This window comes from Cervus canadensis, chromosome 19 (assembly GCF_019320065.1).
Source record: "Cervus canadensis isolate Bull #8, Minnesota chromosome 19, ASM1932006v1, whole genome shotgun sequence".
Taxonomy (NCBI): Eukaryota; Metazoa; Chordata; class Mammalia; order Artiodactyla; family Cervidae; genus Cervus; species Cervus canadensis.
The window spans coordinates 44407709-44435286 of NC_057404.1; the positions used below are offsets into that span (position 1 = coordinate 44407709).

General features: G+C 37.7%; 1 protein-coding gene across 3 annotated transcripts in view; it reads right to left on the reverse strand.

Annotated features, from left to right (window-relative positions):
• Positions 1–263: 263 nt before the first annotated feature.
• Positions 264–27578, reverse strand: part of TBCK (TBC1 domain containing kinase) — a 195277-nt gene continuing 167962 nt past the window's right edge. For all 3 annotated transcript variants that reach the window (XM_043438214.1, XM_043438215.1, XM_043438216.1), the window contains exons 25-26: positions 27215–27374; positions 264–1666 (exon numbers count right to left, since the gene is read on the reverse strand). In XM_043438214.1, the coding sequence (XP_043294149.1) occupies positions 1556–1666; positions 27215–27374 (271 nt within the window). In that variant the 3' untranslated portion in view covers positions 264–1555. The remainder of the gene's footprint in view (positions 1667–27214; positions 27375–27578) is intronic.

A 27578-nucleotide genomic window follows, 5' to 3' on the forward strand; every position in this document is an offset into this window, starting at 1 on the left:
TTGTTGCACAGGTTTGTGAACCTACTAAAAAACATGAATTATACATTCTAAAAGGCTGAATTTTAAGGTATATAAATTATATATGAATTAAAAATATAGATGACAAAAAACCCCAAAACAAACTGCAATGATAAAACCATAGTCCGGAAAGTTGGACTGAGGTTCTTATTGATATGTTCTACTTACGTAGTCCTAATACTGAAGAGGAATACAAGTTAAAGATAAAAGATCATGTTTTAGTTAAAACAAAATTGAACATAGTCAAAAAAACATACTGTATTTTAATAATTCTAAGATGCATGTTTTTTCACATTTCTGAAATGGAAATGAATCCTATAATTGATAGGGTGTCACAGTTTATTTGGCTGCATTTTTTCTTTCTTCATGGTGCATAAAGTTGTGATATATCTTAGGTTCAACGAAATGCTTGATTTTTAGAATTATGTGGCAGAGGCTGCCAGCTGTCCTTCAATGTGTTCTCTTCCTAAACAGTAATAAAAATTTTAACTGGGTAAATGACTGCCCAGTCAAAACTATATTTCAAGTTTTCTTGATAGCTAATTGTGGCCGCATGTCTAAGTTCTGGCTAATAGTATGTATGCAGAAGTAACATGTGCAACTTCTGGTTTGTGCCCTTAAAGAGAAGGAACATGCCCTCCCTTCTCTTCTTCCTCCCTATTTTTACCTTCTCTTCTTTTTCCCCCTCCCTCCTCTGAGATTCCCTTCCTTCCAAACTGCAGATGTGACGGAGGGAGTTGAACAGCCATCTTGGTCTATGAGATAGAAACCCAGTGCTGAGGGTGGTGGAGCAGTGAAAAAAGACACTTGAGTTCTGAATCACTATGAATCCAATACACTAGCCCTACATTGACTCTGCAAGGGTGTCACATGAGAGAAAAACAAAGTTCTATTTTGTCTAAGTCACTCTTATTTTTAGTGTCTCAGCTACAGAAGCTGAACAATATTCTATATAATATGAATAGTTTCTGACTTTCATTTTTCCAGAACTGTTATTACTTTCTCTGATGGGCTAAATAATGCTCCCTCTAAACACACACATACACATGTCTGGGCCAAAAATGAGTTACCAAATGTAACATGTACGTATAAGGAATGTATGGTGAATAGCTTTTCACTTTTCTTTATCATGGAAGAATGATCTCAGCCCACATTCAGTCTATATTTCTAAAGAATACCTCTGTTAGGGCTGTCTGCTCAGTGCTGTGGAAGACAGCCTTTTCAGTGCAACAAGATTTCTTGATAATGCTAAACCTGCCTCGTCAGTTGAATTCTTCTGGCTTTGTGTTGATGTGGTAAAAAATACATGATCGGATTTCACCATGAAGAAAATTCTTTCAGCAATACATGTACAGTCAAGTTTCCTGGATAGCTGAACATTTGGGTCATGCGTTTTAAAAAATAAATGTCTCATGACAAAACTTTATGAAGATGTAACAGTCTAGAAGTCTAGTTCTGTCAGAATGGCAAGGCTGTGGACAGTTGTGCTGTGGGGGGTGAGGCTATTCTGTCCTTTTAACAGCCATGCTCTTGTTCTTCATATTTGAGGAGATGGAACGGTGAGGAGGCCTGTGGGCTTGATTTTATTAATGCCACCATCTAGAATACAGATTCTCGGATATTTCATCTTCACAAGATGAGCTGCAAACTGGAAAAAAAAAAAAAAAAAGGACAAATTTATAAAGGACACACAAAATTGATATCTGTCTAATCCCATTTTTTTTCTCAAGCTGTAACAGACGAAACAATAGTAATATCACTGCTGCCACTGTTCTATCAATGAATCATTAATTTAGTTTTTAATATACATTAAAATCCCTCTTTTCAAACGTATTCATGCTATGGTATAAATGTGTCTCTTTAGTTCTCTTTTAAACTTGTTTGAATAGGCAGTAAATATACAAGGTAAACAGTTCTAACAATATAAAAGGGTAAGCAGTGAGATCTAAACTCCTCTTACATTTCTTCTTAGTTCCCCACCCCCAGAAATCATTAACATTCCTATTTTTCCTACATCCTTCCAGTGATTGCCAAAACATTCTCAAATCTATATTTTGAACAATTTTTATAGTATTTTCAACATACTACTTACTGCAATTATGTGCACAATATCCCAGAGAGGGCCAACGTTGTTGTTGTTTAGTTGCTAAGCTGTGTCCAACTCATCTGTGACCCTATGGACTGTAGCCCTCCAGGCTCCTCTGTCCATGGGATTTCCCAGGCAAGAATACTGGAGTGCATTGCCATGCCTTTCTCCAGGGGATCTTCCTGGATGAGGGATAGAACCCATGTCTCCTTCACTGGCAGGTGGATTCTTTACTGTTGAGCCAGCAGGGAAGGGAGGGTCCATAAACTGGTTCTAACATGTTTTTGGAGCAACTGCAATGAACAGTTTGAGACTATAAACTTGTAATAAATAGGAAGGACTGCTCTAAGAAGTCTTCTAGATGCCTAGCAAAGCAGGACTTTGAAAAATTATCAAGACATACACACATCTCCCTGGATTGCCCACGTCTATGTATCCAGGATCGTTGATTATCTTTCTCTACTCCTTGTACTTGAGTTGTGGACTGTAATCAGTCCCCTGATAAGGATCACTTTAGGACTCAGAGTCTTTTTTGTTGTACACTGTCTGTTGGAAACAGTCTCCAGCTCCCACCAACTCTTGGGTTTTAGTTTCTCCTCAGAACAACCCCCACTCCCACCTGCCTAATTTCTACTTATTTCCCTACTCAGGCAATTCCTTGTCTAGGAGCCAAGTTTGCATTAGGAGACCCTTTGCTCCTAAAAGCCCCCAGGTTTTTTGTGCAAATCTTTATCTTTGGCTTACATCAGTGTAAATTGCCTATTTAAGAGTCTGCTTCTCTAGCAAACTGTAAACTCCTCTAGGACAGTGACAGTGTTGTTTATGTTTGTGTATTTTTGGCCACACTGTATGGCATGTGGAATCTTAGTTTCCTGACCAGGGATCGAACCTGTGCCCCCTGCAGTGGAAGTGCAGAGTCTTAATTACTGGACCACCTGGGAAGTTCCCCAAATCTTTTTATCTCTAATGCCCTGGACATGGCAGGGACTCAATATACGCCTATTGATCTGAAGTAAACTATGATACAGGACAAATAACTGAGGGCAAAAGAGTGAAGTAGACAAGGTTTGCTTGGGCTCTCTGGCATTCTCTCTCTTTATGTGGTATCCTGTTCCTCCTCCTTGGGTGTTTGCGTCCTCACCTTCATCTCAATTACTTTATCATAAGCTGATCTCAGATCCTTCAAGAAAAATGACTAATACTTGCTCACAATGCTATTGTCTCTTGGGAGTATTTGAAGCTTATCTGAAGCTTAACATTGGTGGAATCTCAAGCCAGCAGTCTTGATTTTATGGTTCAAGAGAATCAGCTGAGTGGTTTGGTCAGGGTAACTTCGAGGCCTCACTCAGAGATTCTGCTAATAAGCAACAGACCTAGGGCTCAGAAATGTGTTTTTTGTTGTTGTTGTTGTTTGTTTTTAAACAAACACCATTAGATGATTCTAAAGCAGGTCTGTGGACAATATTTTCAAAAATACTATCTTAAGCCCAAAGTATAAAGGTATTGGTAAGTAGGTGAAACAGATGTTGCTGGATTTGGATCTTAGCAATTTTCAGAACTCACAGAAATGGACCTCAGTATTGCTGATCCCACTTATCTTCTCCATTTCTATAGAGCCTTAAGAGATTCAAAGGCCATGTACCTTTCAGACCCTAAACTTTTCCAGAGCCACTGAGGGTCTCCTTAAGAGTAGTTAACTTTGAAGAGAAACAGTGCCCCTTCATCCAAAAGTTATCACGTGAGCTAGAGTAGAGTGCAAAGGGAGCTGATCTTCATCCTGTTCTTCCTGCTTATTTCTCCTTGAACCCCAGTCCTTCAGAACAGAGGCACCAGACTCATCTGCCCTGAGTCGTTGCAGGCAGCAAGCCCCTGGCACTGTATGACTGCTGAAACGCCGTGGCTTCATTCTCCCACATGCAGTGATATAATTACCATTTAGGTCGAAATTCTAAAATAAACATACCATTACTCAAAAGGTCTTGTGGATAAGCAGTCTTAGTGTTCAGTACTTTCAAAACACTGTAGAAGTCAGAAAATGAGTAAGACAGGACTTACTGTACATTTAACTAATCTCTCTGAAACTCTGCTGTAGAGCTGGAAAGCTCCCACTGTTATTTTAAGGAGGGACATAACAAGTAGGTTACTATTGAGCTGGAAAATGGTGCAGGCGAAGCGAGCAGAACTGAGCGTTTTATAACAATCAGGCCACTGCAATGTGGGAGGTCTAAGAAGAAAAGCAGAAATGGAGCACAAGGAGATGGCACATGTTTAGGTGCCTTGAAAAGAGGCAAGCCTGTGCTTAAGAAAAAGAGCAAGTGTTGAGTTTTCAGGTTAAGATTATGAGTTCTGCTCCCCCAATCCTCTGCATGTTGTTCCAGTGATCCATGTAACATACTGGCCCTAACAGTGAAGCCATGACAGCATCTTTTCACTTCTGTGATAGAAACAGCTCTTCTCCATCCATTCATTCGTCCATTCATTTATGTATCAATCAAACATTTCACTGAACACCCACGAAGTACCAGGCACTGTTGCAGTTTTTGCAGCGCTTGCAGTGGAGGAGACAGTAACAATATTCAGCAGCATTGCTATTATACAAGCAGAAGTTCAAGGTACTTCTGTATTTATCAGAGGTTTGGAGGGGGAGCTGTGGCCCTCTCCCCACTCCTCTTTCATTAGTGATACCTGGAGGGAATGAGAACCCAGGTGTGATGCCACAGGCGTTGTACCGATCTTTGAGGCTACAGCTGGACAGGTTAGGGAGGAAAGAAAGGGCTATGAGTTCACTGTGTGAAAACAGCCACGTCACTTATGGAGAAGACACATGGTGGAACAGAGGAGAACCAGGCGTACTGCGTTCAGGTTTCATCCATCTTCTGCTCTCTGTCCGGCCGGCTTTGGTGTGAAGGGCCTGGTGTAGACTGCAACTGAAACTCTGGGAGAAGCCTGACTTCAAGCAGAAATCACAAACCTAGACTTAGTGCTATGAAGCCATCAGACTCATCTAGGTGCTTTTAGTAAACAGAGAGACCCAGCCCACTCTACATCAGTAAGAAGTAGAGTTTCTCGGGATGAAGCTCCAGTATCATTTTTGTTTTATTCACCTAGAATCCAATGTGACTTTATTGTGTAACCAGATTGATGACAGCTTTATTAGATAACGAGATTCATTTGCTGCTCATGTTTGCTTGGGACCTCAAACTGTAATTCTTGTAAGTATAGTCCAGTGTGGAGAGCAAGTCACTTTGCACTAAAAGAGGCTGCCATTTTGTGGGACTGGAATTTGCAAGACCAAGTCTTGTGTGGAGACAATGGGGTTCCTCAAACTGCACAATCAGTGTAGATCTTGGAAAAGACCCTGAGGCTGGGAAAGACTGAGGGTAGGAGAAGAGGGCAACAGAGATAGAGACAGTTGGATGGCATCACTGACTCAAGGGACATGACTTTGAGCAAATTCCAGGAGAAAGTGAAGGACAGGGAAGCCTGGCATGCTGCAGTCCATGAAGTCACAAAGAGTCGGACATAACTTAGTGACTGAACAACAACAACAAGAAGACATCATCGTATGTAGAGTTGGCAGGATGTAGTATTTTCTGGGATAGAATTTTGGGAATTACGACAGCAATGGCAGCTGCATTTCTGGTGGGATGTACGCCCATGTGGAGAGGGCAAAGCTCTTGCATTTTTATCATTCCTCTGGTTAGTGGGATCTGGCAGTGGTATTCATTTCTAGGGTAGGCACACTTCAAATCAGCCCTGTCTGAAAATGGCAGGCTCTTGTGGGTGCCACTCATCTTGTTTTCTCTCTTTATCTTGCATCTTAGCTTGCAATAAGAGGCTGGCATATTTGTCCAAAGAAATCAAGTTCTACTGTAGGAGGAGAGTGGGTAGAGAAGAGGGATTTTTGATCTGCCACAGAGCAGCGCAGGTTAACCAAGGCCAAGAAACCACAGCTGAGGACAGGTGAAAGGTATGAGGGGACTAGAGCAGGACCATGTTGTTTCTCACTGAGTATCCTAGGAAACTCTGTAGTAGAACGCATAGTAGCAGCAGGAATTTAAGAAAACTGGACTTCTACAAGATTCCGCAAGGAGCACATTGCAGATAATTAAGTTCCTTAATGTGAAAGTCTGGCCTTGTGAGCTTTAAGTTCATAGCAGGGACTTGATAATGGTCATGAATTGACCAACTCCCTGGTGAAAGTCAAACTGAGAAATCTAATATGAACAAAATACAGGTGATTTCTCCATCTAGAGAACAGGGTAGCCTTGGGTCAAATATAAATCAAGGACTGTCTTGTCCTGACCCCTGAAATTTCTGGGGTGACTAATAAATGTCCTGATCATTTAAATTGTACAACTCAGTGACCCCAATTAGAAACATGAGTTGTGACAAGTATTAGTAAGAAAGAGGTAGAAATACTGTATGATTTCACATGTGGAATTAAAAACAGTCAAGCTCATAGAAGCAGGGGTAGAATGGTGGTTGCCAGGAGTGAGGGGATCAATGGGAGGAGATGGGCAGATGTTGGTCAAAGGGTACAAAGTTTCAGTTGTGCAAGATGAATAAATTCTGGAGATCTAATGTACATCATAGTGACTACAGTTACTATATACAAAGTATAACAGTACTGCACGGTATACTTGAAATTTGCTAAGAAAGAAAGTGGTAACTATGTGAAGTGATGGATATGTTAATTAGCTTGATTTTGGTGATCATTTAATAATGTATATATATCAAAACATCAAGTTGTACACATTTAATATATACAATTCTTCTGGGTCAATTATACTTTATTAACACTGAAACAAAAAGAGGGCTATATAAGGTGTGAAACAGGTTTCCACGGTATTAACATTTAAAAACAATTAGGCAGTGGCTACTTTACATTCTTATTTCATTCACAGAAGCGAAATCAGCAGGAAGGTAAAACCAAGAAGGTGAACACAAGGTCAGTAATCATCTTACACCCTTATCAAAGGTACCTTTGACAAGTAAGGAGCAGGACAGGTAATTCCAGGGTATTAGTCTAGCATGTTATATACTGAAATATGGTTAATTATGCTATAAGAAAAAAAAATGAGAATTTACAAAAACAGATATTATATGGTCTAAGCTTTCTGGTCCACGGTTTTTTTTTTTTTTTTAGAGATAACTATCCTGATGGTGTTTGGGATATTCAGAATCCATGCTATGGTATACATTAGTCTTCTATTCTTGGAACTAATCTTTGGGGATTAAGAAATGTGATAGTATAAAAATTTCATCTTAAAAAACATTTTTAATTGCTTTGTTTTGTGTAAGAGGACATATAAATAATTGTAGTGCACTAACTCAATGTGTTTTCTCATTTTGCTTTGCTGTTGCCAATGTTTTCTGTCTCCATTTCATCTCTTCCCATTCTCTTTCTCTTTACCTTTTCATTAAGAAAAATATCTAAAAATATGAAAATAGACATACATGAGTATAATCAGCCTGTAGGTATCCAACACCCAGCTTGAACAACTGTAACTCATAGACAATTTATTTCATTTATTCCTCCTACTCAAGCCTCTCAACCACAATTATCGTCTTGATATAAATCCCATATATCATTTAGCACGTAGATATGTATCTCTGAAATAAAATGACTTGAAAAATATAACCATAGTACAGCTATCACACTCAATATATTAACAATAATCCCTAATATAATTAAATATTCAGTAAGTGTTCAAATTTCTATTATTTCACATATGTTACCTTCTCATCCATCTCTCCCAATATACTGCATGCTCCATAAAAGTCAGGACTTTGTTTTACTTATTACTGTTTCTTCAACGCCCAGAACACTGTCTAGTCCATAGCATTTTCTCTAGTATCAGCTGAATAACAGATCCATTTATTCAACAAATATTTTCTGAATACCTACTATGTATCAGGTATTATGCTGGGTCCTGGTTAAGTTGCCTTACTACCAATGGAGGAGGTTGAAAGGACTTTTGGGCAAACAGCAAGGAAATTGGTTCTGGTAAGAGTTAGCTATTTTTTTGATCCTTTACTAATAGGGTATTCTTTCAAATTTTGCATAAGTTGAAAGAGGTAAGGTGATTTCTAAAAATGTCTTTAAAAGTTATCAATATAAAAACATTTATACAAAAAAGCAATTATGATGAAGTTTATATAGAAATAATAAACTTTGTGATAATTTTTATGTAGAATCCAAAGAGGTCAGATGAGAGACAATGTCCTCTGTCATTTCCACAGTTAAGGAACCAAAGCAGATGAATGAATATGAAGATGATACAGTGAAAGTTTCATTTCTACTCTTGGCCTCCATTCTTAGTCCCTTTTCTCTCAATGGGTTTGGTAATTTTTAATGGTATGTGGGCCACTCAAGGGGTATATGAAAAAAAAGATATGTTAATATTTTCATGTACAATTATAAATTTCTCTTGTCTCTTTTGTTTTACTGTCAAATGTGATTCTAACAAAATCTCAGAGGAATAAAGGAAAGGAAAATAATTTTAATGTTTTAAAGTATACATTTTGAATAGAAATGACAAGAAAAATAAATATTTCCCAAAGTCACAAGATATGTCAGCACAACAGAAGTCAAGGCAACTTCTGCTCCATTGCTGGCTTTGTTTACAGCTCAATAGCAGATTTTTTTTTTCTCTCACACGTCTAAATCATATTTTCCTTTTCCATTTTCCTTTGACTTTTGTTTCCCTTGTTGATCATATGGATCACAGCCTTGTCTAACTCAATGAAACTATGAGCCATGCTGTGTAGGGCCGCCCAAGATGCACGAGTCATGGTGGAGAGTTCTGACAAAATGTGGTTGTTTGGAGAAGAGAATGGCAAACCTCCTCAGCATTCTTACCTTGAGAACACCATGAACAGTATGAAAAGACAAAAAGATAGGACACTGAAAGATGAACTCCCCAGGTAGGTAGGCGCCCAATATGCTCCTGGAGAAGAGTAGAGAAATGGCTCCAGAAGGAAGGAAGAGGCTGAGCCAAAGCAGAAACAACGCCCAGTTGTGGGTGTGTCTTCTGGTGAAAGTAAAGTCCAATGTTTGTAAAGAATAATATTGCATAGGAACCTGGAATGTTAGGTCCATGAATCGAGGTAAATTAGAAATGGTCAAACAGGAGATAGCAAGAGTGAACAATGACATTTTAGGAATCAGTGAACTAAAATGGACTAGAATTGGCAAATTTAATTCAGATAACCATTATATCTACTACTGAAGGCAAGAATCCCTTAGAAGAAATGGAGTAGCCCTCATAGTCAACAGAAGAGTCAGAAATGCAGTACTTGGGTGCAATCTAAAAATGACATAATGATCTCTGCTCATTTCAAAGGCAAACCATTCAATATCACAGTAATCCAAGTCTATGCCCCAACCACCAATGCTAAAGAAGCTGAAGTTGAAGAGTTCTATGAAGACCTGTAAGACCTTCTAGAACTAATATGAAAAAAGATGTCCTTTTCATCATAGGGGACCGGAATGCAAAAGTATGAAGTCAAGAGATATATGGAGTAACAGGCAAATCTGGTCCTGGAGTACAAACCGAAGTAGGGCAAAGGTCAACAGTTTTGCCATGAGAACATACTGGTCACAGCAAACACCCTCTTCCAACAACACAAGAGATGACTCTACACATGGACATCACCAGATGGTCAATACTGAGATCAGACTGATTATATTCTTTGCAGCCGAAGATGGAGAAGCTCTATACAGTCAGCAAAAACAAGACTGGGAGCTGACTGTGGCTCAGATCATGAACTCCTTATTGCCAAATTCAGACTTAAATTGAAGAAAGTGGGGAAAACCACTAGACCATTCAGGTATGACCTAAATCAAATCCCTTACAATTTACAGTGGAAGTGACAAATAGATTCAGGGGATTAGATCTGATAGACTGCTTGAAGAACTATGGACAGAGGTTTGTAACACTGTATAGGCGGTGGTGATCAAAACCATCCCCAAGAAAAAGAAATGCAAAAAGGCAAAATGGTTGTTTGACGAGGCCTTATAAACAGCTGAGAAAAGAAGAGAAGCGAAAGGCAAAGGAAAAGGAAAAATTTAACCATCTGAATGCAGAGTTCCAAAGAATAGCAAGGGGAGATAAGAAAGCCTTCCTCAGTGATCAATGCAAAGAAATAGAGGAAAACAACAGATTGGGAAAGACTAGAGATCTCTTCAAGAAAATTAGAGATACCAAGGGAACATTTCATGTAAAGATGGCACAATAAAGGACAGAAATGGTATGGTCCGAACAGAAGCAGAAGATATTAAGAGGTAGCAAGAATACAGAAAATATCTATACAAAAAAGATTTTAATGACCCAGATAACCATGATGGTATGATCACTCACCTAGAGCCAGACATCCTGGAATGTGAAGTCAAGTGGACCTTAGGAAGCATCACTATGAACAAAACTAGTGGAGGTGATGGAATTCCAGTTGAACTATTTAAAATCCTAAAAGATGATGCTGTGAAAGTGCTGCATTCAATATGCCAGCAAATTTTGAAAATGAAGCAGTGGCCATAGGACTGGAAAAGTTCAGCTTTCATTCCAATCCCAAAGAAAGGGATGCCAAAGAATGTTCAAACTACCACACAACTGCACTCATCTCCCATGCTAGGAAAGTAATGCTCAAGATTCTCCAAGCCAGGCTTCAACAGTACAAGACCTGTGAACTTCCAGATGTACAAGCTGGATTTAAAAAAGGCAGAGGAATCAGAGATCAAATTATCAATATCCATTGGATCATTGAAAAAGCAAGAGAATTCCAGAAAATATTTTCTGTTTTATTGACTATGCCAAAGACTTTGACATGTGTGAATCACAACAAACTGGAAATTCTTCAAGATATTGGAATACCAGACCAGCTTACCTGCCTCCTGAGAAATGTGTATACAGGTCAAGAAGCAACAGTTAGAACTGGACATGGAACAATGGACTAGTTCCAAATTGGGAAAGGAGTACATCAAGTCTGTACATTGTCACCCTGCTTATTTAACTTATATGCAGAGGACATCACGCGAAATGCCGGCCTGGATGAAGCAGAAGCTGGAATCAAGATTGCCAGGAGAAGCATCAATAACCTCAGATATGCAGATGACACCACCCTTGTGGCATAAAGCAAAGAGGAACTAAAGAGCCTCTTGATGAAAGTGAAAGAGGTGAGTGAAAAAGCTGGCTTAAAAGTCAACATTCAAAAAACGAAGATCATGGCATCTGGTTCCATCACTTCATGGCAAATAGATGGGGAAACAGTGGAAAACAGTGAGAGACTTTATTTTCTTGGGCTCCAAGATCACTGCAGATGGTGACTAAAGTCATGAAATTAAAAGACGTCTGCTCCTTGGAAGAAAAGCTATGGCCAACCTAGATAGCATATTTAAAAGCAGAGACATTACTTTGCTGACAAAGGTCTATCTACTTAAGGCTATGTTTTTTTCAGTAGTCATGCATGGATGTGAGAGTTGGACCATAAAGAAAGCTGAGCGCCGAAGAAGTGATGCTTTTGAACTTTTGTGGTGTGGAGAAGACTCTTGAGTATCCCTTGGACTACAAGGAGAGCAAAACAGTCAATCCTAAAAGAAATTAATCCTGAATATACACATTGGAAGGACTGATGCTGAAACTGAAGCTCCAACACTTTGGCTACCTGATGTGAAGACCTGACTCATTTGAAAAGACCCTGATGCTGGGAGAGATTGAAAGCAGGAAGAAAAGGGGATGACAGAGGATGAGATGGTTGGATAGCATCACCGACTTAATGGATATGAGTGTGAGTAAGCTCCAGGAGCTGGTGAAGGACAGGGAAGCCTAGTATGTTGCAGTCCATGGGGTCGCAAAGAGTCGGACTCAACTGATCAACTGAACAACAACAATAAATCCAATCACTTGCACTAAAGCAAAGTTTTCTTATATATAAGATATTAATATTTTGCAATGGAGACAAAAGGATTTTTACAATTTCTTGAAACAAATACAAGTTATATCTTTTAATGGTCTTTTGACAATCTCCTTTCAGGCTATAAGCTGGACTTTGTCTCCTCTCCTAAAACAATACATTTATAATAAGTGGCACAGTGGTAATGAATCTGCCTGCAATGCAGGGGAATGTGGGTTTGATCCTAGGGTTAGGAAGATTCCCTGGAGAAGGAAATGGCAACTCTTGCTGGGAAATTCCATGGATAGAGAAGCCAGGCCGGCTACAATCCATAGAGTTGCAAACAGTTGGACATGACTGAGTGAGCACACACAAAGAAAAGCCCTACATCTTTTTGTTTTGTGTTGTGGAATACTGAGTGCTTATAACTGGAAGGATTCCATTACATACCCATATAGTTTTCACTCTGCTTTGAATTCCAGTCTGAACCTCTACATACTTGACTGACATTTTTTATACTAGTGTCCCATGAGCACTTCAAACTCAGTATATCCCAACATCATTACATTCCCTCCAAGCCTACTTTATTTCCTCTTCCTTATCTGTTAAAGGTATCGGCAACCTCCCCAAAACCAAACCTGAAAACGTTAAGGTGATATTTTACCTTGGCTCCATACTCAATTAGGCACAAAACTGTGTTAGTTCTGTGATTAGTCCCTCTTTTCCATTCCTCAGCTCATATTTCATTTTAGACCCCAATTACTCTTGAATTAGTCCCTCAGTGGTTCTTGCATTTTTAGTTCTTCCCGTTCCATTTTACCCAGTACCCTGCTCCCTACATGGTAACATTATGGAGGACCCTTAGGAAATCCCCAGTAACTGTTGTGTAGAGATATGTTCCTTCGTAGGGTTACTGCCCTTCAGCAAGATCTGTGGATTTCTTATAAGGAATAGCTTGCTTATTTATAGTCAGTCAGGGTAATCTGTCGTACCTAAAAGTTCTTATTCAAAGTTTCATTTCGATAATATTAAGGCTAAAGTTTCTTTGAATTTTGAGAATGACAAAAGAAATTCATTTTAGACTTATACTTGCTTATTCTTTAGGTTAAAGGTTAATGAGAAGGTTGTTCTTTAGTATCTTAAATAAGGTAAGAGAAGATAGTGACAGGATGTTACCAGATGCCTTGAGTCACATAATAATATCAGGGAGGCCATTTCCTGCAATCTCTTGAAAGTTGCAGAGCTTTGGCTGTCAGTCTCAGACAAACCCTTCTGTTGTCTTTTCTCAACAGCCATTTGAGCTTTGCTGATACTGGGGCCTTAGAAACTATTTAGACAGTGGGAGACTGCAAGCTTAAGACAGAAGGTCAACTAAAGGTAGAATCTGGATAGAATCTGGCACTGAAATAGACTGGGAATATAGGAAGAGTGAAATTCTTTAACTGGTCTCTAGTTCTTGGTATTTGAAAATTTCAATTTCATTGGGAACATGGGCAAAAGAGAGGGAGACACTTAAAAATAACTTTCCAAATGATTTTCTAAATTACAGCTGAGAATGTTACTTTCCTTCTTTAAAATCTCTAATAGCTCCCCACGGCTAAAATGTAAACTCCCTAGCATAGCATTTAAGGCCTTCTATGACCAAATACCCCACTATCTTTCCAGCCTTATCTGTGGTTAAAACGCTCTTCAGAGAAGCCCTGTGCTTTCTAGTCAGCCTGTGTTATTTTCTTTGCCTGGAATGTTCCCTCCTGACTACGCCTTCCTCTCAGCACTTCTCCTTACTGAAATCCTCCTGATAATTCAAGATCTAGGTCTATTATCACCTTCCCCATGAAACTTTAGGAATCCTTCACTTAACTTGAAGAAATTCCTTCCTTCTCACCGATTTTCTACAACTTTAACTATAAATCTCATAGCAAATGCCGTATTCCATTTTTGAGTTTTAATCAGTTGTATATGTGTCTTATCTTTTTAATTAGAATTTTTTCACTTCACACATGTCTTATCTTAATTAGATTGCAAGTTTTATATGGCCGAAGACTGCCTTTCTCATTTCTGCTTCCTCATAATAGTTTCCATCATGTAGACACTCAATGTTTGTTGTCTTAAACTTGTAGTTGATATTAGCATTTTTTTTCTATTGTCTTCTTTTTACCAATTTCTATAAGTGCATTCTGCCTACTGCGAACTATTATTTTTAAGATGTTTATTCTTAACTTAGTCATTAATTTAACCATCAGATATTTATTGAGTGCTTGCTACTTGAAAGGCACTATGCTAGGGGCTGGGGGTATGACAATGAATACAGTGTAATTCCTGCCCTCAGTGAGCTTGGAGTTCAGTAGGAGATGCAGGTAAGTGCACAGGTAAGTGGACAGGTGACTACAAGGCCATTTGATAAATGCTACACAGAACCATTATTTAAGGTCGTACAAATTGTGCCTGACATGAGAGAACATGGAAAAGAGGTAAGTGAAGCATGAAATGTAGCCCCATCCTCTCCGATCCAAGTTCTGTGGCCTTACATGGTGCTGTGTTCCTAAATGAACATTTATCTAATGCACACAGAAATTCTGTATATGAGAGTAGTCTCAATGCTACTATAAGAGTAAGTAAAATATTTTCTATGAGCACTTGGAAAGGCTACTTAGTTACAGACTTGAGGAATTAAGAATGAATTCTATGAAGAAATGCTATATGAACAGCTTTTCAAGACAAAAGGGTGAACAGAAATAAGAATGCTTCAAATAGAGAGAAGTACAAACAGACAGTTAGTATGTAAGGAACTATGAGTAGTTTAATTATGGCTGGAATCTACAAGCAGTGAGAGTGAGCTTGGAAAACAGAATCCAGTTCAAGAAAGGCCTTATAAACTATGATTAGAGTTTGAATTGTGATGGTAATGGGAAGTCATACAGGCATTCTGACAATGATCAGATACCATTTCACAAATCTCATTGCTTGTAGGGTGGAACTGGGGGAAGAAGGTTGCTACCAGGTAGGGACAGTGGGAAACTGTAGTAGGTTAGGCAAGAGATTTTGATCTCAGGGAAGACACTTTGGAAATGAATATGAGGGAATTTCAGACCTACTTAACAAGATGATAAGACAAATAGTAATTTTCCGTAAAGTTTATTCCACCAGTAAAGAAGGAGAGAAAATTCACTATTTCAATCAAACAGGCTGGGTGGTATGGAGGAAGGTGTAGAACTTTGTACTGGACAGCACAGAGTTTGAACCAGGGTTCTATTAATACCACTGGTTAGCTGTGGGATCTTAGGTAAGTCACTTAGCCTTTTTGGCCTTAGTTTCTTCACCTATTAAATCTGTAATAATAATACACTTTACTAGTGTACTTAAAGTGTTGTTGAGAGGTTTAAATTCGATATTACATGTGTAAGTGCTTGATTCATACTAAATAGTTTCTATAAAGCTAGTCTCCTCCTTTTCTCCTCTTTCCTTTCCCCAAATGATCCTTTAATAGGAAAGCCATTTACAACATCCTGCAACTGTACAGATTCAAACTTAAAAAAGCAGAGTTCTTCCCATATGGAATGTAATGTAGGGCTTCACAGTGCAAATGGTGAACTGTTTATGTTGGAGCAGTAATTTATACTAGTGACTCTTCTAGTTTACTGGGTCACATATAGTTTTGGCAATCAGAAGAAAGCTTATGAACCTATTCTCTGAAAAAAATATATTATACAGCACATATGTATATAACACTTTGAACAAAATTTTAATTAATTCAAAGAATTTCTAAAACTCATGAATTCTAGCTTAAAATTTTTCCTTTACATTAATTCATTTAATTTAAAAATTTATGATCGTTAATAGTGACCTAGTATTTATACACAAGGCAAACTGGGATCTTTCTACAGATTTACAGATTAGTGTTTAAAACAGCTTATACTTTCAAATAACTTCTCTTAGGAATGGCTATGTGGAAGTTTTCTGAAAAGCTGACATTAAAGAAAGAGGGGGAAACATTTTGGATATGATATAAAAGTTTGTTTTTATGACATAAAAGCATACTGGCTTGTATTAGAGGATAAGCCTCTTTTGGTAAAATTCCATCATCTAATACCATCAATGTATCAGGAGCTCTAATGAGTTTTGTGGCACATTTTCCTATGATTTGCAATACTGGGGACCAGAATTTCAGCAACAATCATTTATCCACTTCTGTTTATACTAGACAACTGGGAACAGTAAACCCATACTGTGTCCAAGGCACTAGTCATGTTACACACAGTACACCATACTCTGAAAAGGAGGTACACAATAAAAACGCAGATTCAAAAGCAAGGGCTGTGATGGGTCACGGCCAAACCCCAAACTTTGTAGGTCAAGAGGGAGGGTGAATATGGTTGGTTTCTCATTCAGCCACACATTCCTGTGGTAAGGAATAATTAATTAAATGGCAGGCTACGGAGAGCAGGTTTAGGTATACAGAATAACACATACTAAGACAAAATAACTTTTGTCCAGTGACAGGTCATGAATATAGTGCCAGAGATCACAAGATTCAGATAATGACTTGGCAGGTTTTTTTTTTTCTGGAAATCGGAAATGAGCTCCCTCTGTTTTTTAAAAAATTGCTTATATACATAATACATCCAATAAAAATGTTAAAAAACCAAAGTCTGGGTTAGGTGTTTTAGGGTTCCCATTACTGCAACTCCTACATTGCTTTTCAATTCACACAGTTTTTGAAAGGTTATAAGAATAGGGATTCTCAGGACAGGTTTTATTTTAGTTCATGGGCTTTTTAAAGTAAATTATCCTCCATCGCTTAACAAATGTAAAGTTATATAGAAGAGTTTTCACTGTTACTCTTAAGCCTCATATGATGTCTAGTGTCTTCAAGTTGCATTAATATCTAAACTGTTTCTTTATAATCTGATATAAACCCACAGACCAAAAAAACTGCTGACAAAAAGGCAAGGAAAAGGTCAGGAGAAAAGCCAAGTTTAACCATAACCAGTGCTTACAGTTCTAACAAGACCAAGAAAGAATTCCTTACATATTTGGAACTTATAAAGGAGATTCACTTCCTATTTTCAAACTGCCTAACGTACAATTAAAGAGAGACCCAATATATTTTTTGACAGAAGGTTCCATACAAAGTAAAGGTATTATATTAGTTGGACAAACTAGACAGATACTGTCAGGAACTAGAGAAATTTACTATAGGGATGACACATACGCTGAATTGGTTTCAGGAGTTTTCAGAATCACACTTGGAGGAGGACACTCTCAAATGCCTGAGGCCAAAAGCTAAGGGAAAAGCTTGAGCAGAGAGGAAGAAAGGAGACGGAGCTAGAGAAAAATGGAAAAGGCAAGGGCTACTAGCGATTATCTCAGTATCACAAACCTTGGTTTAGCTTGGTTAAGGGATCCAAAAAGTAGTGGCGTGGGACTGGAGGGCAGGAGCCTCCAATTACTGCAATATAAATTAACTTCCAACCCGACATCGAAAGGTCAAATAACCTTGCCCTCCAGGGCACTGTAAATGAACACAATTGGAGAATCATCTTATTTTTAAAAACAGTTGCACCAGTATGCCTTGCTTATTATAAATCTGCTTATTTTCACTTGAAAACAAATGCCACATTTTAAATTTAATCCTTACATGTCAAGGATAGAAAACAGCTACACACAATGTTTAGTCATAGAATTGCCACAAAAATCATCTCTTGTCTAGGCTTCTGAATCAAATGCTATTCAGAAGTGTTTATGTTTTGCTATTTTGTTTTGGTTTTAAAGAAAAGAATAATAACACACATGGCTTATTACTGAAGATGGCTCTTATGTTCTCAGATGAATATTTCTTCTGATGACAAAAGAAAAGCACTGATTTCATGCCAAGAGGATATCCAAAGGGTTGTTGACAAGTCAAAGTGAAATGCAAAGATTCCTTCAATTTCTTTCTTAGATAACTTTTTGATGTGGTACACTAGCAGTCATGAAATCTTTGTGGTCTTATAACCACTAAGTATAATCTAGATAGAGAGTATTTTTAGAGTTTCATGTGTTTCATGAAACATGACTAACATAGTAATATGATGTACTGCTGAAAGGACTCACTGAAAGTTAACACTGACTGGAGTGTCATTTTGCTCTGGTCAATGTTGTTGGCTATTTTCCTGTCTAAGACTTATCACTAGTTTGAGTTGGATCCCACTGCATTATTTTCCCACAAAGGAAAAAAGGAGACCCAGTAATGCTTTAAAGCATGTTGCTGTGTTGTCATCATTCTTGCTAAACATTATTATGTACTTCTAGGAAAGAAGTGGATTCACCATGATGTTTTGTCAAGCTAAGATGTATAAGACTTTGACCTTAGGCTGGGGGTAGGACAGTGTGAGTAATGGTTGCTAAGAGAATCAAAACAAATCATACATTTGCCCATGGATAATATTAGATTAGTGCTTAAAATAAAAATTTCTGTTAAAATTGAGTAATCCACTCTAGGATATAAGAATGAACTTTCCTGAGTTCATTTAATCCAGGATATGGATGGTAGACTACCTCTGCCTCTCCCTATTGATTTGAAAAGCTATTGCCTTAATTCTCAGATTTATATACTAGCTCTCTGAGATTAATTCAGGATGTTTCCTTGTATGCCCAGGGAATCTAATTCTAGTTTAACAATCGAAGATGCAATTTCTCATGTGAGTTTCAAAGACATGATTATTTCTGCAAGAAGACAAGAGTGAGACCTTGCCATGTTTTTCATTTAAATGCGACACAAAGCTTGAATTGACTTTACCCTTCTTTTCATACAGGGGTCTTCGTACTCCCATAAACCCCAGCAACAGAGGCGGCCTGTTAATGCTTGGCTTGTCAAATGCTTGCTGACTATACAGCAGCAAGGATCAGCACAAAATCTGATCCACCCTTGAACAGCAGTATACATTTCAGAGACTAGGGATTCCACTCACTGGAGACTATCTGAATTTCCTTGATGCTGACAACTTTGTTCACAAAATATCTGGAAATGCTTGATTCTATCATGGTTCACTGCTTTATTTAACCTGAAGGTTAAGGTGAATTAAAGATTACTGACAAGTGAGGTTTAGTAGGACTTAATTCTAGTATGAAGACGCCTCTACATAGAATACTAATTAAGCTAAGATCTTTGTAGTCCTCCTTTTTTGTCCTATTCTGAGGGGGGTGGGGGTGAAGAGTAATGTTTTATCCAGATAAGAAATGTCAGATTCTAAAAGTTTTTTGATGTATTTAATGTGGGAGCAAGGTCAAAAACAAAAGCCTTATGAAGTGGTAATTGTAAAGAAGCTATCTCATAGCAAAAGGTTGCTAATCAGTTGTAATTACAGGAAATAGTTCATGAATACATAATTAAAATGGAATCATATATCTTCTGATTATAGTTTCCCAGGTACATGAATAAGTGATATTTCTCAGATCTGTTCTGTCTTCTATGTGACTTTAGACAATACATTCAATACATCTGGTCACTGTAGAGTACTTCCTTCATACCTGTATTACAAAAAATACCCTAGTCCTAACTGCTATGTCAAATGAGTGATTTAATACTGTCATATTCTAGATAAGTGGTTCATTTATTCTCTCTTGCAGTTGTTCAAAGATATTTTGCTAGTTGTAAATCCACTACTGAGAGATTTTTCTTTTACTGAACTATACTTGATTTCATTTGATGAATTTTCAGTCTAACTTTATTACTAGGTTTTAACAGCAGATGTAAAACTAGAAAAATTATAATCAGTGCCTACTGTTTTGCAAACAGAAAGTTCCCAAGTCCAAATCATAAACATTTTGTGTTTGACATAAAATCATAAACATCTGCAAAGATAATTTGTAACCATACTAACTAGAATTGGTACCTCTGCTATCTTTTCCCAGTATTCAACTATGGCTTTCTTAATCTTTTCAAAACAGGACTGTGCCAGTTGCAGTGCATTGATTTCAGCTTAGAAGAAAAGCTGCTACTTGTTTAGAAATCACTGTTTTGGTTTTGATACACACAGAGGAAAAATATTAGACCTGATCAGAACAGCTTTTATGAAAGATCCTCACTACTGTTTGACCAAAAATTGTAGAGCTCATACGAACTGGGGACAGTGGGGGTATCCTGAAGATAACAAACTCTAGAACTTAAAATCAACATAAAAAATTTATAACATAAAATTTTCCATCTTAATCATTTTAGGCGTACAATTCAGTGGTATTAAGTATATTCACAATGCTGTATAACTATAACTGTAATAGGGAAGAGTCTATTTTGACTATTCCATGCTAGATCTGTGTCTTTGGCAGCTTTTGTTATTATAAACACACAAAATGGCCTGCCTCAGAGAATCCTGCCCCTCTGCCTGACTGTTAAGCTGAAGTGCCTTTGTTCAGAACCCTGTGCACCTGTAGATGGCAGGAAGGAAGAAATTAACATGTCCCCCTGCCTGAGGCTTGCCATTTTAGGAGATACTTAGAAGATTAAATGGCCTTTTTACTTTGCTTCCTCACCTCCTCCCATTTCTTATCCATAAAAGAACCTGGCATCCAGACCCCAACAAGATGGTCTTTTTGAGACATTAGTCTGCCATCTACTTGGTCAGCTGGCTTTCTGAATAAAGTCATATTCCTTGCCTTAACACCTCATCTCTCGCATTCACTGGCCTCGCGTGCAGTGAGCAGAGCAAGCGTGGACCCAGTAACGTGACCACTGGTCATTTCCATTTTTTTTTTTTAAATCATTAATGGGAAACTCTGTACCCATTAAGCAATAAAAAATCCCATTCTCTCAGTCCTTAGCCCCCTTGTAGTACAAATTTACTTTCTGAATCTATGAATTTGCCTATTTTAGATATTTTATGTAAGGGGAATCATAATATATATCATAATATATTTGTCTCTTATGTGTTTGTCTTATTTATACTATTTTTGAAGGCTCATGGCAAATAGATGGGGAAACAATGGAAACAATGAGAGACTTTATTTTGGGGGGCTCCAAAATCACTGCAGATGGTAGCTGCAGCCATGAAAATAAAAGATGCTTACTCCTTGGAAGAAAAGCTATGACCAACCTAGACAGCATATTAAAAAGCGGAGACATTACTTTGCCAACAAAGGTCCGTCCAGCCAAAGCTATGGTTTTTCCAGTAGTCATGTATGGATGTGAGAGTTGGACTATAAACAAAGTTGAGCACCAAAGAATTGATGCTTTTGAATTGTGGTGTTGAAGACCCTTGAGAGTCCCTTGGACTGCAAGGAGATCCAACCTGTCAATCCTAAGGGAAATCAGTCCTGAATATTCACTGGAAGGACTGGTGCTGAAGCTAAAACCCCAATACTTTGGCCACCTCATGTGAAGAGTTGACACATTGGAAAAGACCCTGATGCTGGGAAAGATTGAAGGTGGGAAGAGAAGAAGATGACAGAGATTGAGATGGTTGGATAGCATCATCGATGTGATGGATATAAGTATGAGTAAACTCCAGGAGTTGGTGATGGACAGGGAAGCCTGGTGTGCTGAAGTCCATGGGGTTGCAAAGAGTTGGACACGACTGAGTGACTGAACTGAACTGAAGGCTCATTCATGTTGTAGTGTGTATCAGAACTTCATTCCAAAGTACATTATATGTATATACCACACTTCGTTTATTCATTCATGTCTTGAGGGATATTTGGGTTGTTTCTACTTTTGGACATCATAAATAATGCTATGAAAACTGGCATACAAATATCCTGTTTAAGTCCATGTTTTCAGTTCTTTTGGGTATTTACCTAAGAGTGGAATTGCTTATTATACGGTAATTCTATGTTCACATTTTGAAGGAACTGCCAAACTATTAAACTGTTTTCTACATAAGCTACATTACTTTACATTCCCCCCGCCCCCCCAAGCCTTGCACCTGGGTTCCAATTTCTCCAAGTTCTTGCCAACATTTGGGTGCAAAGTGGTATTTCACTGTGTCTTTGATTTGAATTTCCCTACACGGAGGATGAGATGGTTGGATGGTATCACCAACTCAATGGACATGGGTTTGGGTGAACTCCAGGAGTTGGTGATGGACAGGGAGGCCTGGCGTGCTGCGGTTCATGGGGTCGCAAAGAGTCAGACACGACTAAGCAACTGAACTGAACTCAGTGACAAATGGTGTCAGGTATCTTTTCATGTGCTTATGGCCATTTGTATATCTTCTCCAGAGAAATGTCTAAAATGTCCCAAAATTTGTGCATTTAAAAATTTGATTGCCTTTCTTTTGTTGAGTTGTAGGAGTTGTTAGTGAACAGAAATAAAACTAATGTTTGTGTGTTGATTTTGTGTTCCAATAATAATCTTTTATAGATACATAATTTACAAATACTTTCTCCCATTTTGTGGGTGGCAAGGATTGTTGGCCACCATCAGAAACAGGATAAGACGAAGAAAGATTCAACCCACAGCCTCAGAGGGAACACGGCTGACACCTTGATTTCAGACTTCTAGCATCTAGAACTATATTGTAGAAAGCCACCCAGTTTGTATTATTTTTAATGGCCTAGGAAACTAACATATGTTCATTTTTTATACCTTTTATTTCTTTTTCTTGCCTAATTGCTCTGGTGAGAATTAACAGAAATCCTTCTCACACCCGTCCAACAAACTGAACAGGAGAGAACCCTTCTTAACTCATGCTACAAATCAGCATCATTCTCCTGTCAAAGTCAAACAAGAACATTGCAAGAAAAGAAAACTACAGACAAAAACCCTTGACGACTACTGATGTAAAAACTTCAACAAAATACTAGCAAACTGAATTCAGGAGGCTACTGAAAGGATTATGTACCATGACTAAATGGAATTTGCACTAGGAATGCAAGGATAGTTAAATCTATGGATATCAATCAACATACCACATTCATAGAAGAAAGGGAAAAATCATAATTACAATTATCTCCACTGATGCAGAAAAGGCATTTAATAAAATTCAACACCATTCAATGATAAAATACTCAATAAACTGAAATAGAAGAGAATTTCCTTAATGTGACAAAAGCTATGTATGAAAAAAATCCAACTAACATCATATTCAATGGTGAAAGACCAAAAGCTGTTTCCCTAAGGTCAGGAAGAAGACAAGGATGCCTGTTCTTGCCATTTCTATTCAAAAAAGTATAGAATCTACTTTCTTTCAATGTTTCTGCGGAAGAGTGGGAGATGAGCACTGCTCACTCTGCCATTTTGCTGATGTTACTCACAAACTCTAGAACTTTTATACTATCATCATATATAAAAGAGTACTTATCAAATTCACATATATGCAAATTATACACTAGTGGAAAATAAAATTAATAGCTGAAATTAATCGAGTGCTCACTATTATCAGGCTGTATACTGAACCCCTTATTGCCTAATCTGCAATCTTTTCAACAATGCCATGAGGTAGGTATTTTCCCCCTCTTGTAAAGGAATCACTGGTGATTCAGGGAGGTTAAACCATGTGCACAGCTTAACAGCTAGTAAGAAACAGAACAGAGCAGCTAATATAGTCTGACTGAAAAATCGTACATTTAAATAGCATCCTTCTAACAGTCAGGGTTCCAACAAGTCCTCAGGATAAATTGAGGGATTTTAACTTACAGTGAGATTAATTACAACATTATGGAATGTAAGAGAACCATATAGGATGATGTAGTAACCCCGCAACTACCAGAAAGCAGAGCTGTTGCCACCCCTAAAGCTAATGGGACCAGGTGCTGGAAAGTGAGTATAGAGAAGGTTTATTGTAAAGAAGCGTTAACCTTTAGTAGAGGAACACTGAAAAACTGAGACAACTTTGAGGGGAGAAACCAGGGGGATAAATATCCTGACCTCCTTCCCTCCCTCCCCAAACTTGTCAGAGGTCCCCATTAGCTCAATAACTGGAAGCCAGAAGACATGGAAGTCTGCCGTCTTGTGCAGAGAGCAGGGTGAAGAAGTGTGGAGAATGGATCTACAATGGGAGGTAGGGTAAGTAAAAGATATCTAGTACCATGGATACATAGCAGAATTCTAGCAAATATGCTTTAAGTTGAGATGCCTCCAACTTAAGAGGAGGGTGAGGGGAGAGGAAGCATTAGTAAAGTCATACAGATCTATACAGCAGACAAAAAGATGATGGAACAATACAAGCAAAAGAATATCAAAAGTTCTCTTTAGCTCCAAGATGAGAAAAATTATTAAAAGTACATCTGTGGACAAAAGAATGTCATTAGCCATTTCAATAAACAAAGGATGTTGCAGCCATAAAACCATCAACCACTGATGGTGTACGGTGAAGGCAATTACAGATGGAGAAAAGCAGGATACTGGCCCTAGATAGTTAAGATGCATATCAAAGGAATAATTTCAATAAGTCCAGACTCTTGCATCTTGCCACACATAGAAAGGTACTAAAATCATTAGTACCACTGAGATGTCTGTTTTTGTGATCAGCAGTAATCTTTTGATGTTTGACTATATTTTTTCTCCCCCTTAGCAAAAACTCTATATCCTGGCTCCTCCCTTCCCTCTTTGGAACATTCCCTAAGAGCTGAGAGGCTGTATCTCCAGCTTAAGTTCTCACTAAGTCTGCTGAATAAAACATTATTCTCAAATTTTAGATTGTGCATTTTTTTAGTTGACACATCTCTATACAAATATTTAAAACTGTTCCTCAAAAATTACTTTCTGACATTGGATTGAAGCATTAATAGCTAAGCATACAATCTGTTCAGTCACTTATCTGCAAGTATGAATAATCATGTAGAGTCTGAGGAAGAAGGAACTACTATGATAGCATCTGGTTTCTGATAAGGAAGACACTGGCTAATTTGTTAGGAATGTGATGGTGCTTTATACCATTATTATCATATATTCTTATTACTTCATCTAAATAGTCTTGCTTCCAGATTTCCTTCATTTGTTGAACTTTTAAATTTATTCACATTGTGATACACACATTTCACAACATGACATATGATCTATAGTTTATTATTTAATGAAAGAAATGAGTTACCCACTTATTGGTATATATGTTTTGACCTTTATGATAAAGTAAACTTAGAATAAACATAAGTCTAGAGATTAATACAATGAGTGGGCTGTTTGGAGGCATTTGACACATTTAAGAAGATTCAGTTATACAGGTCCACTTGATACCATCTTTCAAATGGTTAATGCTTTCTGAAAGTAGAGCCTTAAGCTTGTTAGCACTTAGAGCATAATTGGGAGGAACTATTGTGATCCATAAAAAATTAGAACAAGTCTACTTTGAAAAAACAGGGCAAATGGCAGCATTCAGACTCAAAAGACTTACTTGCTCACTAACTTAAGAGTATGGCCTTACAGTCATATAGACCCATGTTTTAGTCCCGGCTCAGACACAAGCAAATTAGATAAACTGCAAATCTAAGTTTTCCTTGTACATAAAATGTGTAAATAATGCCTCCCTCATAGAACTGTTATGAAGAATAAGAAAAGATAACATATAAAAGGACTTGTCACAGTGCCAAGCACACAATCACCAGTCAGTAATTGGGATGATTATCACTGTGAACATTTCTTCCTGAAAGTTTCCTTGGCAATCCAGTGGCTAAGACTCTGTGCTTTCACTGTAGGGGATGTGAGTTATACCCCTGGTCAGGGAACTAAGATTCTGCATGCCTCATGGTGCAGCCAAAATATAAAATTATTTTTAAAAGTCCAGCTCATTTGGAGTAATAAAAAACAATTCTTCCTAAGGCTGTGTATTATGTGCAACCCAGAAATATGTAATTCTGAATACTATTTCTGTGAGTTGAATGTATTGATATGCATTGTAATGGAAAATGGATATTTTTAATTGGAGTGATATGGCAATATGGATTAATGTAGCAGCAGCAATATTGGGTAATAGTAATAATAATAATAATAAAAGCCAATTTACATAAAAATAATTGAGATACCAAGGCTTCAGTTCTAAAATGTTCTCAGTTACTTATTAAAATTGCACATATAGCCATTTATTACACTGACTTTCTCTGAAATAGGTATATTTAGATTCCCTATCAGGTACTAGATACAGTGACAAAAAGAGAGATGAGTAATTTAAGACTTATATAGTTATTATCCACCCAGATATTTCTTTAGTTTGGTCAATTAAGCTTTTTTTTTTTTTTTTTTTTACCAAGGATGACTTTAATTTAGTGTCAAAAGCCAATACTTCTGAAACAAGATTATTAGATGCTTAAAACAGCCTATGACAACAGTCTTAAAGTTCTCACTTGACTACATTTCCATAGATGTCCTTTCTGGATTATTCAGTTTATTTACATAAGCTATCTTCAGGGAGCAAACTATTTCTGCTACTTTTTCAGGAGCAGATTCTTCTGTCCTTTTAGAAAAAGGGCCTGTCCTGGTTCAATGCTGCCTCCATCTAGATATGTCATTTTAAAAACAGCTTTATAGAGCTCTGATCGACATACAATAACTTATACATATTCAAAGTGTACATTTTAATGTTTGACTGAGGGATTTCTAAATAAGTACATTTGGCTCTCATAGTCCATGTAGCCTCTAACTTGTCTTTTATGAAAAATAAAGGCTGATGTTTGGTAGAAACCAACACGATACTGTAAAGTACGTATCCTTCAATTAAAAATAAATAAATTAAAAAAAATAAATGTGAAGTTTTTGACATCCAGAAACTACTCTGTTTCATGTTTCAAAAATTTTAAGAACATAGCCAGAAGAGAGCAAAGCCATTTTACTGTTTCATATACTCAATTGCTGCAAGTTGATCTCCTTCCCAAATTCTCTATTACCATAAAGCTTTGAGCCTGTAAGAAACAAAACCCACAAATCCAACAAATTCCATCATGATCAGCTTTCAGAACCACCAATCAAGTCCCACTGTTTTTCTCCAATGAAAGGAGCTGAATTTACTTCTTGTAATTTCAGAAAACAGTTAAAAAACAAGACATCAAAACCAAAACAAAACATAGTAGGCTATCATTTGAAGTTTCCCAAGCTTAGCATTGATCCTAATGCTGTACAGTGAGGAAAACAAGCTTGAATTCTTTTACGGGGAAAAGGTAGACAATCTTTTTGATGTAAGAATATAGAGAGATTCAAAGCTCATTTGATTTGCAACCAGCTCCTGAAGAAATGACATTTAGACAACCTGTTGCAGTCGGCAGGTAAATAACTCATCATGAGGTCCACACGACATTTCTGCGTACACTCACCTCTGCTGTGTGCTTTGCTACATTCCCCACGATGACAATGACTTTCCCTTTGAAGCTTTGGAGCATGGCCGTGCAAGGTCCCTGGGTAAGCTCCCCTTCAGCAGTGAATGCAGTGCTGAATGGGATGTTGATGCTGCCTGAAATGTGACCCCGAACAAAACTGAGAAAAAAGGTTAAGGGAAACATTTATTTGTGTGCAGATTTGAATGTGTGAGAGAACTCACAGGGAATTAATTCTCAGAAGAGAGTACCATTAAAATCAAACAGAAATGGAGAGAAGACTTGAAAATCCCCTGAACAGACAAAACCAGTTTAGTCATACAAGCAAAGATTAAATTTAGCTTGTTTTGCAAGACAAGCGAGG